General features: G+C 65.0%; 2 protein-coding genes across 3 annotated transcripts; both read right to left on the bottom strand.

The window, feature by feature from the left end:
- Positions 1–63: 63 nt before the first annotated feature.
- Positions 64–3,973, bottom strand: LOC104150633 (serine protease 23-like). The gene is made up of 3 exons (XM_068957584.1): positions 3,902–3,973; positions 3,671–3,787; positions 64–3,363 (listed from the first exon to the last, which is right to left on the bottom strand). Exons 1-3 carry the CDS (start codon positions 3,913–3,915, stop codon positions 2,286–2,288), a joined length of 1,209 nt encoding a protein of 402 aa, XP_068813685.1. The 5' UTR covers positions 3,916–3,973; the 3' UTR covers positions 64–2,285.
- Positions 3,974–6,217: 2,244 nt separating this feature from the next.
- SLC7A3 (solute carrier family 7 member 3) lies at positions 6,218–12,664 on the bottom strand. 2 transcript variants are annotated; one of them, XM_068957158.1, is made up of 12 exons: positions 12,457–12,664; positions 10,367–10,775; positions 9,915–10,073; positions 9,657–9,837; positions 9,462–9,574; positions 8,943–9,165; positions 8,728–8,867; positions 8,534–8,636; positions 8,217–8,434; positions 7,707–7,873; positions 7,326–7,434; positions 6,218–7,023 (listed from the first exon to the last, which is right to left on the bottom strand). In XM_068957158.1, the coding sequence occupies exons 2-12, from the start codon at positions 10,734–10,736 to the stop codon at positions 6,890–6,892; spliced, it is 1,917 nt and encodes a 638-aa protein (XP_068813259.1). In that variant the 5' UTR covers positions 10,737–10,775; positions 12,457–12,664; the 3' UTR covers positions 6,218–6,889. The 2 variants fall into 2 exon arrangements, with proteins under 2 accessions (XP_068813259.1, XP_068813258.1); XM_068957157.1 differs by having other exon boundaries at positions 10,367–11,593; positions 12,457–12,636.

A 12,664-nucleotide genomic window follows, 5' to 3' on the forward strand; every position in this document is an offset into this window, starting at 1 on the left:
TTAAAGTCATGAACAGAAAGACTAAAAGGGAGCACAAATGAGTCTTGCTGTCTTTCTCTTGGCCTCTCTCTTGGTACTAGCTTTTCCTCCTAGCTTTCCTGTTGTGCTTTGCAATAGCTGCTGGCTGAAATCAGAAGGAAGTTGCTTATAAAAAGTGTACAGCTGCTCTCAATAAGGCAAGTTCTTATGTTTCACACCAGGAGATTCTAGGAAATCTTTCTCTCTCCTGTTACCGCAGTTAGTTCCAGAATCTGAAAAGCAATACAAAGGCCCAGTGTGCACTTCAGAGGTGAAGGAACCAGGAACTCCTTTCCCTGTGTTTTCAGCAAGCTTTCTTCCCCTTATGTGAGAGGTATAAAGACCAGAGCTGACACTCTTAACTTCTGCCTAGGGTCTGAACAAGGGACTATGGAGGAACCAAAAACCCTTTCCGATCCGCCCCCGAGCACTTCTCGGTTCAGCCAATTCCATTGCACAAGTTAAACTCTGACTGTAAATTGGTTTTGTATTATGCAAATAATAACAGCTGCTCCCAGGCCAATAACCTGTAGTCACAATTTCTCTCACGTTATCTTATTCAAGATAATGCTGTCTGTTCTGTTGCCTACTCATGTACAGACTAGGCATACAATTTAACTTACTTGAATGCTCGAGTTAGCCTGGAGTCTTGACATTGACAGCTGAGGTGGGGGGATTGCATTTAATTTTTTGAAATGTCTCCTACCTGCTTGTTTATGCAAGTCAGGTTGCTGCATCTGTACAACTGTCACAGGTTTTGAAGGACCTGCATGTTAAGCCTTCAGCAAATCTAAGAAACAACACAAGTTGACAAACCTGTGATACAGCGAGATGCCCCTGAGATGCAGCGAGAAGGAGCAGGAAGTTGACTTAAGAGGGAAAAATATATGCAGTCCCCTGTCCAGCCTGGCAAAGCAGCATCAGTGAGAGGTGCTTTGTGAAGGATATGAATTACGGAGAGAATATTTCTTAGGCAAACGTAGCAAGGAAAAGAGAAAATGTGAGGAAGACGGGGAGAGAGATCTGCCATTACGCTGCTGGATTGGCAAAAGTCCCTTGAGTAGGGATATATAAGGCAAGCCTTCAACTTGCTCCTCCTGTTGGGGGTCTCAGTCCTATGTACATGACGGAACATGTGGAAGTCTGTTTGATCTGAACGGGTGCTTGGACTAGTTTATTACTGGAGAAGGCATCAGTCTGTTGCTGTAAAATACTAAGATTTCAGCTTTACACAGAGGTCTCCCTGTCCCACTCATTTCAGTCTAGTGAAAGAATATCTCCTTCAGCAAGTCCCAAACCAAGGCTGGCAAGCTATGCACCATTCCCCTTTCATACATGGCCTTTGCAAAGAGAGATTTGTGTTACCTTTTATTCAGATGCATGTATTCACCTAAAACGATTCATCTGAAATACTACAGCTGCAGTAAATGCCAAAGTCCCTTTCCTCTAGGATACAATCCCAAAGAGCCAAAAAATCAATGAGAAAGTTTACAAGCTTACAAGTTTACAAGCACGGTCTGGGCCCGTGCTACAGCATAGGGGTACCCACATCACACCACCCTCTATCGGTCAGAAGGGGTGTCCTTGCCCCGAGTGTGATCAGGCAGCAGCAACTGACAGCATCTTGGAGCAACCCCTCCCACCCTGGCCAGGCTCCTTGCTGTGGCACGCTCTGGGCCTGCAGGACTCGGGCTCCAGGGCTGCCTTTCAGGCACCTTTCATCAGCACACAAAGGTCCTGTTAGAAGAGAAAACCCTTTGTCCTCACAGAGCGGAGGCAGTGCCAAGCCGGGCAGCGCAGCCAACAAACCTAGAGACCCGATGAGACCTAAGAAGAATTCAGTACGGCTTAGCAGCAAGCATGTGGCTGCCTCCTCAAGTCATTAGCAGCAATGTGCTGCAAGCAGAGGCCGTTCTTCCTAGCTGACAACCAAGCTCTTTTTGCAAAAAAAGCTGATGCTCAACTCACGCTAGCACCAACCAAAGGGGCTTAAACACTTGGGGCTTTCCAGGGGATCAGGACTTTGTAGTGAGTCTTTCTCCTCTGGATCCCTTCTGATCTGCAGAGCTTGTTCCTCCGTGCTAGAGGACAGAACACAGTTTAGCAGTGTAGAAGTTTGCCGAGAAATGGTGCAGGCATCCTCTCCCTCCTCCTCACTCAACAGCAGGGCCCTGCTCCCCCCCACACCCCTCAGCCTCACTTGTTTGGGAATACTGCCCTCTCAAAGCTTTTCTGCACTGGGGAGGGGAAGAGGAAGGCTCTAGTTCTCATTCATTCTGACAGCTTTTATAGTCTCCTTTGATCCAGTAACAAATCTGAGCAAACTTCAAAGCGCTCAGGCGAACAGCAACATTATAGTCATGCTGCTCCCCACCTACTTCCAGCCACTGGTGCCCTGAGAAGACCCCAATCACCTTCCTCTCCCATTTGTGTTGAACGGGGTCCCACACTTTGCCGTATACCCCAGAGCCAGATGCACCAGGCCTGGCATCACAGTGCTGATAGATGAGGTGGGCCGTCTCATCTTCCACCCCGCAGAAGCGGTATACCAGCTCGCCTGGCCGGTCACTGTCAAACCCCGAGAAATGAATCCTCTTCCCAGCCATCTCCTCCACTGCTGGAGCCACCGTCAGCTTCATGTGCGGGCGCTGGTGTGGCCTGCGCAGCTCCAAAAGGGCATAGTCGTAGTCCATGCTGACCGAGTTGGAGCCCCTAATCCAGCCCTTAGGCACCCGTGTGCGCTGCACACGTGCCCAGCGCATCGCCAGCCTCTCCGTCCTGTTGCCAGCGCTCTGCACCAGCGTTAGGAAACCCACCTTGATCTTCTTGGCCCCCCTCACGTAGTCTTTGCCATCGTGAATGCAATGGGCAGCAGTAAGGACGTGCCGCTCAGACACGAGCACCCCTGTGCACCCTGTGGAGATCTTGACGGTAGCCGAGAAGGGGTAGTCCATCAGGAAGTGGTTCCCGCTGATGGAGAACCGCCCATCTATGCCATAAATCTGCCGCTTGTGCCGCACACGCCGCCTCCGCCACCTCCTCTCCAGGCCGCTCTCCCGCGGGCTCAGTTCCACTGTGGTGAGGGTGCGGGTGCCGTTGGCGTACACCGTCTCGTAAGAGAGATACTCCTGGAAATCCTGGGGCGTCAAGGCAGCCTCCCGCTGGGCACAAGCTTCGTCACAGCGTGTCGTCAGCTCCAGGACGGGCTGTGCCGAGAACCGCGGTTTGGCTAGCTGCCGCGTGGACTGGGGAACGAGAGCAGGAATCGGGTCACCAGCTGCAGCGCTGTGAAGAAAGGCAAGCAAGAGCGCAGCAACCACCTGGCAACAAGTCATCCTGCCAGACCTGCAAAAGCAAAGCAAAGGAGACGATTAAACTTGCCGGATTAGCGAGCTGGCCACCTGCTGCAGCTTGAGGCTGGGAGGATTATTGGATGCATCTGGCCTTACGCCAGCTACCAAGGAGTTCATGCTTCAGCCGCTGCCGCAGAAAACAGGAGGGTCAGGACCTGCCTGGAGCTGAGCGACTATGGAGAGATAGCAATCTAACGCGGCGCGGGCTTTGATCTTTTGGCCGGCGAGGCCCTGCAGCACAACCGAGCGCTGCCGCTGGAATATCACGAGCCGATGAGTTTCCTCTGTCGCGCCAGTACCTCCGTCTGCCCCGAGGTGGATTCCTGGGATGCCAGAGCCGGGCGCCTGCTCGCCGCCCCGCCGCGGGACGCCTCCCACCCATCCGCCGCCTCGACGCCGCTCCGCCGCCCAGGCACCTGTTGGGAGGAGGAGAAGGATTTGATGGTACCTGCCGACCACGGAATGAGGTGACAGCTCTGTCTGGTTGTTCCTACAGGGAAGAAGAGGGTGTATTAACTCCGAGTCCAGACCTGTAGGAAAGCATTTGATGGCACAGAGCAGCGAGGAGAAGACAGCCCGTTTTAACTTGGACCGAGGGCTCCAGTTCAGTCCCCCGCTCTCCAAAACCCAGTTTAAGACTCAATCCGCCGCTGCTTCGCCGTGGGTCAGGCCACCCCCTTTTGTTTTTTGCAAGGGGCAGGTTGTGCAACGCAGGCAGCTCAGCTACCCCGAGCACGCCTACCGAGCCGGGGCCCTCGGCGGGGTCGTCCTTGGCACGCGGGGAGAGCCCCGCGGTCCCCGAGGGCGGCCAGGGTCTGCGCAGGACACGTGGCAGGGCGTTCGCTATGAAAGCCGCAGGGGAACGCGGAGCCGGGGAGGTGGAGCCAGGCGAAGAGGGAGGCCCGGAGCCACGGAGCGCTCCGCACAACCCGCGTGCCCGACCCGCCGGCGCTGCGGCCCCCCCGGCCAGGCCTTCGCCCCGAGTCCCAGCTCCCACCCCCCCCCCCACCGCCTCGACGTCCCAGCGGGGCTGCCACCGCCCGGCTCGGCCCAAACGGAGCTGGAGCCCAGCAACCCTGCAGCTCCCTTTGAAACGCAGCGGCCCAAAGGCGACGAGGCCGAGAGCTCCGGCGGGCGGGAGGGAACGTGCCGGGGCGAGCAGCGCGGGCAGGCTGCCGCTCGGAGCCGAAGTGCCCCGGGGGCTGACGGGGCAGAGGATCACGGGCAGGGCCGGGGTGAGAGCGGCGCGGCGACAGATCCAGGCTCCGTGGGGCTGCTTCTAGCTGCGTTTTTTTTTCCCCCCCGAGTCAGGAAAAAAAACCATCCCTTCCAGGGTCGCGCGGGAGGGGGAAGCCGCCCGCCAGAGACCCTCACGCCTGAGAGCCGAGGTGGCTTCACCCAGGGACCGGCACCCTCCCCGCGTGACGGAGCCCCCGTCCCCGGCAGAGGCAGCTGGCCGGGCCACGCGCAGTCTGGCGCGGCAGCGGTTAAAGCAGCGGGAGCGGCGGAGGCTTCGCCCACGCGCCCGCAGACGGACGGACTGACGTGCTCAGGCTCCGGCGCCTCGTTATTCATCATCGCCTCCTCTGATGCACTGACTTGTACACAAAAGTTAATAGGGGGCCCATGAGAGGCAGAGCCGCTGCCCCGGGGCGGGCGCGGAAGGCACGGGTGCCATCGGCGGCAGCGGGTGGGCCGCCCGCGCGGGGCCGGCTTCGCCCTCCCGGGGGGCACCCGGCGCTGCTGCCGGCGGAGCTCGCCGGGAGCCGCCGCTGCCGCGTGCCCGCAGCCAGCCCCAGCAGCGGGCTGCAAGGGGTCCGGGGCGTGGGGCACGGTGCTCCCTGTGGGGCATCCCACCGCCAGCCCCCCCCCCCCAGCAGTGCCGCGACGGGGAGGCACCGACCTGCACCGTGCCGGAAGCGGTACCGCTGCGCTGCGCTCACCGGGGTCGGCCCGGCTCGGCTCGCACCGTCAGGGCAGCGTGAGCCAGGTGGCTCCTTCCCTGCCTGGGGGGGGGTCTCATGCCCGGCGTGCTGCCCACCCTGCAGCCGGTGCTCGGGGGCGTCCCCCGGGGCTGGGCATGGCCATGCACACGGCTGTGCACAAGGACGTGGGCACATGTGTGCAGCCAGGCACACACGTGTGCAGGCATGCGGCACGCACACACAAGGACGTGGGCACACACGTGTGCAGGCATGTGGCACGCACACAAGGACGTGGGCACACGCGTGCCACTGTGCACACACGTGTGCAGGCATGCAGCACGCACACATGGCACGCAGCCCTGGGTGGCGGGGGCCGCCCCGCAGCCCCCCGTCGCCCTGCTGGGGCCGGGCTGGCAGCAGCACCGAGCAGAGCTGATGGCATGACGGGGGGACCGCGCTGCTGACCGTACCGTGACCCTACTCCTCTGCCAGCAAACAAGGAGAGATGCCAAATCCAGGCAAGATCCATCTGCCCTAAATTAGTTTATTTTGCAAAATAATATGTCAGGGCTGATTTAGACCAGAGCAGAACCTGGGAAATCAGCTTCTCCTTGCATGGACGTGGCGCAGCTCCTGGCCACGCTTCCTCTGCAGGCCTCCGCAGGCGCCCCAGGAGCTATCGCCAAGGTCCTTGCTGCCGCGGTTGCCTGGGGACCCGGTGGCACGCCGCCCCGCAGCGCGGGACCCGCGGACGCGGCCGGGGCGCCCCGGTAGCGGCGCCGCCGGGGCAGCAGCAGCGCCTGGAGCGCCCTGGCCCGGCTGCGCCTCTCGCCGCGGCGGGCTCCCGCTCCCGCCCCGTGCCGCGGGCTGCCAGAGCGCCGGCATCGAAACAAGCTGCAGCAGGAGCAGCGGAGCCAAGCGTTTAAAAAACACATTTAGTTTAATGAGTATAAAAGTCGACATGAAAACACCAATTATACACGGGCGTACGAGTTTGGACACCGATACGTCTACGCCGCCGCCGTTTTTCGCGGGCGTCGCAGCTAGACGCTCACACCTAGCGCCGCGGGGGGCAAAACCAGGCAGCGGCTTTGGCTGCGCCGAGCCCCGCGCCGCCGCAGAGCGCCGGGCTGCCGGCGGGACCAGGGCGAGTCGGTCGGAGCCTCGCGGGAAGACCCCGGACGCGGGCACGGCGCTGCAAAAACACACGGAGGCGACGACAGACGCGCGGACGGGCAGAATAAATAAGAGCTGGGCTAGCGCGCGGGGCCGCCGGCGGGCAGGCGAAGCAGCAGCGTTGCGGACAGCAGGGCTGTGCGGCGGTGGGGCCGGGCCGGGGGTCGCTGCCCCGCGGCGGGGGATGGCAGAGACCAGCCCCGTGCCGCCCCGGGCGCTCGTCCTCAGCGGGGACCACCCGTCCCGGGGACTCGTCTCCGCAGCCTCTGCTCGGCCGGGGGAGAGGGCAGCGCCCGAGCAGGCTCCGCAATCAGGACTCCTGACTCCGGCACTCGCTCCCCGCGCCGTTCGCGGTCGCGTCCCGGAGCAGAAATACTGGCAGAGGTCCACAGGGTCCAGGTGCCCAGCGCGAGCAGCTCAGATGGCAGCAGCGCCGGGGCTGGGGTCCAATCCAGGACGGTGCGGAGGTTTTCCTGCCGCGGCGCTGGGGTCCCTGGCGCTTTTCCCTTCCACGCTGTTCTGGATCCCATAGCCGAAGTAGATCATGAAACCTGCAAGACGGTTTCTGCAATGCGACGGGCCGCGGCAGCCCGTCTAAAGACGGCGCCTCCGCGCCGGGGCGCTGCTGATGGACGCAAGCCGGAGGCGCAGCATCTCCCGTGGCCCGCGGAGCCCGACGGAGCCGTGCCGCGGCCCCGCGCGCGCGCGCGCCGCCTCCGCCTGCAGGCTCCTCTCGGCCGCCCGGCAGAGCCGAACCCGCCGCTCGCGAGCCCGGGCGCGTAACGCGGACCCCCCCCCCACCACCGCGTCCCCCCTGCCCCGCACCGCGCGCTCTCCGCCCCGGGACACCTACCCACGGCCATCCAGATGGCAAACCGCACCCAGGTGCCAGCGCTCAGCTGCACCATGAGCAGGATGTTAACGAAGATGCTGAAGAGCGGCAGGAGCGGGAGGAAAGGTACCTGCAAGGGACAAGAGGCGCCACATCAGCTGTGCCCGAAGGCACCTCAGGGTGCTCCTGGCCGCTGAGGGATCCCAGCCAGGCCGCAGCCCAGCGAGCACGGAGAGCACCCGGGCACCACCACCCCGGCGTTGCACCTCGGAGAGCAGCGTCTCCAGCGTGCTGGACGTTCCCAGACGAAAGCCTCCGCAGACCCAGCAAGAGCTCAGAGGCTGCGCCCGGCCGGGGGGCCGCAGGCAGCGAGGCCACCAAGCGCCTGGCGGCTGCACTCACTTTGAAGTTCAAGCGGGCGTTGCTCTGCGGCTGCCTCCAAATGACGACGGTGGGAAGGAGCAGAGCGACGAGGAGCAGGGCGAGGGCCGCGAGCCAGCCCGCGCTGGTGGCCTTCAGCGCGTCCGCCTTGAGCATCAGGACCACGCAGATGCCGGTGATCAGCAGGGCTGCAAGAGAGGAGGAGGTCACGGCGCAGCGCTACGGCCGCTGCCACGCTTCCCCGCCGGCCCAGGACCCCGCCGCGCCGCTCGGTCAGGTCCAGAACGCGCTCTCGCCGACGGCCACCCCCGAAACCTCAGGAAACGGCTTTGCCACGGGGAATTCACCCGCCCGGCAAGCTGCGGGAGGCCCTGGCCGGGGACTGAGGCGGCCCTTGCTCCTGGCGCTCGGCCCGCGCCCCAGCGGGCCCACCGGCCCTCCTCGGCTCCGCAGAGACACGCCGAAACGCCGCCGGGAACGAGCCGGCGCCGAGCCCGCGGCAGCCGAGAGGCACCGCCGCCGCGGACTCACCGGCGGCCGAGACGCAGGCGTAGACGATGCGCCCCGAGAGCGCCGTGGGGCTGTCCGACGGCGGGTTGAACAGCGTCGCCAGGGACAGCTTCTCCTGCCGCTTGTGTCCCGCGGCGGCGGCGGCGACGGACGGGTTCATGACCACCATCTCCTCCTCGTTCCCGTTCAGCTCCAGCATCTCCACGGCCTTCGGCGAGTTGAGCTGCCCGGTCTGGTACCTGCGCAGACCCAGGCCGGAGGCGCTCAGCTCGCAGGGAGCCAGGCAGCCCCGGGTGGCCGCGCGTTGGCCCCGGGCACCGTCGCAGGGGAGCACTCACCGGAGAATGAGCACGCACACCGCCACCAGCGAGTAGGCCAGCAGCGTGCCGATGGACATGAGGTGCACCAGGTCCTTCAGGTCGAGCAGGAAGGCCAGCACCGCTGCAACGAGCACGCGCGCGCGGCGTGAGCGCGGTCCCCACCGGACGGCTCGCGGGGCCGGCAGCCCGGCGGCCGGGGTGGGGAGCCTTACCGGCAAGGAACCCCGAGGTGATGGTGGCCGACAGGGGCGTCTTCGTGCGGCTGTTGATGCTGGCGAGGAACTTGAAGAGCAGCCCGTCCTCCGCCATGGCGTAGATGACGCGGGGCATGGGGAACATGGAGCCCAGCAAGCTGCGGCGGGGAGGAGAGGGCTCAGCGCGCGCCCGGCCCGGCCCGGCCGGCGCCGCGGCCCGGGACCAGCCCTACCTGGTGGAGAGGGCGCAGAGCGAGCCGACGGCGACGGCGTAGCGCGCCGGCTCCCAGCCCACCGCCTTGAAGGCCTCGGGCAGCGGGCTCTCCTTGTTGAGGCGGAAGTAGGGCACCATGAGGGTCAGCGCCGCCGAGACGCCGAAATAGGCCACGAAGCAGATGAGGAGGGACACGATGATGCCGAGGGGGATGGAGCGCTGCGGGTTCCTGGCCTCCTCCCCTGCAGGCAGACAAGCGGCGCTGCGGGTCGCGGCCCGGGGCGGGGGGACCTGCAGGCGCCCGGCCCCGCGGGACCCTCGACGGCCCCGCGGATGCCGCTCCAGCTCAGCTACTCCGCCTCAGCGCAGAGCTGCGGCGGCCCCCTGGCCCCCCTCTTTAGAGAAACATCGCCGGAGGTTGGGAAACAACCGGCAGGTCGCAGCGGGTCGCCAGCGCCGCCGCGGCCTGGGCGCTGCAGCCGGGTGGCCCCTCCACCCTGGACCCCCCCTGCGCCGCCACCCGCTCCCCAAGCCTCACCCGTGGTGGCGATGCAGTCGAACCCCACGAAGGCGTAAAAGCACGTGGCAGCGCCCGTCAGGATCCCTTCCAGCCCAAAGGGGACAAACCCGCCCGAGCCGAAGGCCTCTTTTCTGGAAGGGAGAGAGAGCGGTCAGCGCCGCTGCGGGGCCCCTCCGGGAGGTGGGACCGGCCCGGCCCGCCGGCTCTCCTCACCCGGTCCCCTCTGGCGCGCCCAGCTGCGAGCGGTTGAGGTAGTCCTCCTCCGTGAGCTGCCAGTTCTTGATGTCCCCCTTCACGAAGCCGGCGATGATGACGAAGCCCAGCACCAGCAGGTTGACCGCCGTGAAGATTTTGTTCACCAGGGCGGACTCGCTGACGCCGAAAGCCAGCAGGGCTGGGGGCGGAGGGCGTGAGCGGGGCAGCGCGGGCCGCGCGGCCTCCCCGCGGCCTCCCCCGTTCCCACGTGCTCACCTGTGAGCAGCCCGATGAGGATCAGGGCGAAGAAGTCGGGGCGCTCGGCCAGCACGCCCGGCAGGTGCACCGTGGTCTTGTTCATGAAGAAGGTGGAGATGTGGTTGCCGATGATGTTGTCGAAGGCTGCGCTCCACGCGCGGGCCACGCTGGCCGTGCCTGGCGGACGGCAAAGTTGCACGTCAGCCCGGAGCCCTGGCGAGATGCCGTCCCGTGCGTTCGCCCCCCGCCCCATCACCAGCCTGCCGGCCGGTCCCAAAGGCACCCACCCCACGCTGAGCCCTCGCAGCACCAAGCGCTGTCCCCCGGCGAGGCTCCGTGCATGTCCCTTGCCACCACTGTGCCACTCGCCAGGACGCCACGGGGCATGTGCCACTGCCACCCTGCCCAGCTGTACCTGTCTGCTCCTGGGCCACCCCACCAGCCCCCTCCAGCTCCAGCAGGGCCCGTACCTATCACGTAGGAGAGGATGAGGTTCCAGCCGGTGGTGAAAGCCCAGATCTCGCCCACGGTGACATAGCTGTAGAGGTAGGCAGAGCCCGTCTTGGGGACACGGGCCCCAAACTCAGCGTAGCAGAGCCCGGCCAGCATCGAGGAGAGAGCAGCCACCAGGAAGCAGAGGACGATGGAGGGGCCAGCCATCTCCTTGGCCACCTCCCCTGCCAGCACGTAGACACCGGCCCCCAGCGTGCTGCCCACCCCCAGAGCAATGAGGTCCAGCGTGGAGAGGCAGCGGGCAAAACGTGTCTCCTCAGAGCTCAGATCCACCACCCGCCGGCGGATCAGCTTCTTCCCAACACTGGTCATTTTTCCCCTGAACATCTTGTCCTCTTGCAGGTGGTGCCCAGCTGCTCAAAACCCCTAGAAGAGAAGCGACCGTAGGAGTGTGAAACTCTGTGTCCTGCACGGACCGTGGGCTGCATGCAGCAGGACCTGGAGACCAGGATGTGAGCGGTGACACCACTGCCAGCCTGGAGGAGCAGGAGCTGCTCACAGCTGCCTCGTTGGCACCGACCTGGGGCCACCCCCGCCCAGAGCTGCTCGGCTCGTTGCGTCCCACCTGGGGGGCTACATGGTCCCCCCCCCATCCCGCCCAGGTCTCGCCACAGCCGCTGCATCAGTCCCTGGCACCAGCAGAGTGAGCAGGGGACCAACACAGCAACGCCATCGTGGGAAACAGGCTGCCTGCACAAACGCTGTGTGGTCCACACCCTCGTGTGGTCCACACCCTCGGGCACGTCCCAGCGCTTGCCCGCTGTCTCTGAACAACTCCCCGCTCCTTTGGCAGCCTGGCAGTCCCTGAGCCCAAACTTGACTGCTGGCGCATCGCCGCGGCCCGGCGCGTGGGTGCGGGCAGAGGCGATGGCGGGCGAACAAAGCTTTCCTGCAGCTGCCGGCGAGGATTCGGCAGCGGGCTCAGTCACTGGGGCATGGCAAGTCCTCCTTCGCTCCCAGCATCAGCGCTGCGCCCGTCGTGGGGACGCGCGGCCAGACACGCAGCGGCAGCAGCGCGGCTCGCGTCGCCGACGTTCCCACGGCTGCGGCCGGCGGGCTCCCGGGAGCGCCGTTCGCAATCCCGGCTAGCGATGGCGTGGAGCAGCTCGGCATCAGCCGGGCACCGCTCCCTCCTGGCATCGGCCTGCTCTTCCCACTGCCTATTTCCCTCTTCTGCCTGGCATCTGGGAAAGGTGACATGTTTCAGCCGGGCGCCCGCAGCAGCGCCGACAGCCTATTGCGTTGAACGTTTCAGCACAAAAACGTGCCAGGAGGACCTGGGATACCAGGGTTGCTTTGGTAGCCACCAGATCAGCTGCTTCCCCATAGCCAGCAAACCACCGCGTTTCTAGGAGAACTTCCCTGTGATCCGGCCTGTTCTGCTTTGGCCCCAGCCCAGAGCAGAAGGGTGACGAACCCTCCCAGCTCAGGTCTGATTTTTTTGCTAGGCTTCAAGAAAACAACAAGTGTCCCTACCCGGCACCCTCCCCGCACCAGGACAGCGCCCGCCGCCCCTCTGCTCCGAGGCTCTCTGGCATCCGAAGCAAGGTGCGTCCCCTGCAAGAGCGGGCTGTGAAACGGGGTGCGCTCCGCGCCAGCCCCTCCCAGCACCCAAAACACCACCGGACCGGGCCTGGCAGGCGCTGTCCGAGCGAGGTCCCGCAGCAGGACCAAGCGGCGCCCGGGAGCGGGGCAGCCACCGTCGGCTGCTGCCCCCGGCCCTGCTGCCGAGCGGAGTGGGGTGCGCAGCCCCCCAGCACCAGAGTGGGCCACACAGCCCCTGGTGCCAGAGTGGGGTGCACAGCCCCCCGGGACCGGAGCGGGGCACGCAGCCCCCCAGACTGCAGCGGGCTGCGCAGCCCCCCGAGAGCGCAGCGGGCCGCGCAGCCCCTGGTGCCGAAGTGGGGCGCACATCTCCCCGGGAGCGGAGCGGGGCGCGCAGCCCCCCGGGACCGGAGCGGCCCGCGCAGCCCCGCGCAGCCACATGCGGCTGATGCAAGCGCGGCACCGGTTGCGCCACCCGGCAGCGGCGCCCGCCGCCACTCACCGGCGGCTCCGCTCCGCTGCGCTGCGCTGCGCTCCGCTCGGCTCCCCTCGGCTCCGCTGCGCTGCGCTCGGTCCGCTCCGCGCGTGGCTCGCTCCGCGCGTGGCTCCGCTCACGCTCCGCTGGCCCCGGGAGCGCCGCCGCCGAGCGAGCAGGAGGTCGGGAGGGCTCCACCCGCCGGATGCCGGATGGCACCGCCCCGAAAACCAGC

Source organism: Struthio camelus, chromosome 11 (genome assembly GCF_040807025.1).
Source record: "Struthio camelus isolate bStrCam1 chromosome 11, bStrCam1.hap1, whole genome shotgun sequence".
In the NCBI taxonomy this organism is placed as follows: Eukaryota; Metazoa; Chordata; class Aves; order Struthioniformes; family Struthionidae; genus Struthio; species Struthio camelus.

Bases quoted from the DNA above. Each gene is read 5' to 3' on its own strand.
- LOC104150633 (XM_068957584.1), bottom strand. The intron at 3,364-3,670 runs GTACTGGCGCGA...TTGCTTTTGCAG, and splicing joins CCACCTCGGGGCAGACGGAG to GTCTGGCAGGATGACTTGTT.
- SLC7A3 (XM_068957158.1), bottom strand. From the start codon at position 10,736: ATGTTCAGGGGAAAAATGACCAGTGTTGGGAAGAAGCTGATCCGCCGG. The intron at 9,838-9,914 runs GTGAGCACGTGG...CTCCGCCCCCAG, and splicing joins CCTCATCGGGCTGCTCACAG to CCCTGCTGGCTTTCGGCGTC. The intron at 8,868-8,942 runs GTAGGGCTGGTC...TCCCCGCCGCAG, and splicing joins CTCTGCGCCCTCTCCACCAG to CTTGCTGGGCTCCATGTTCC.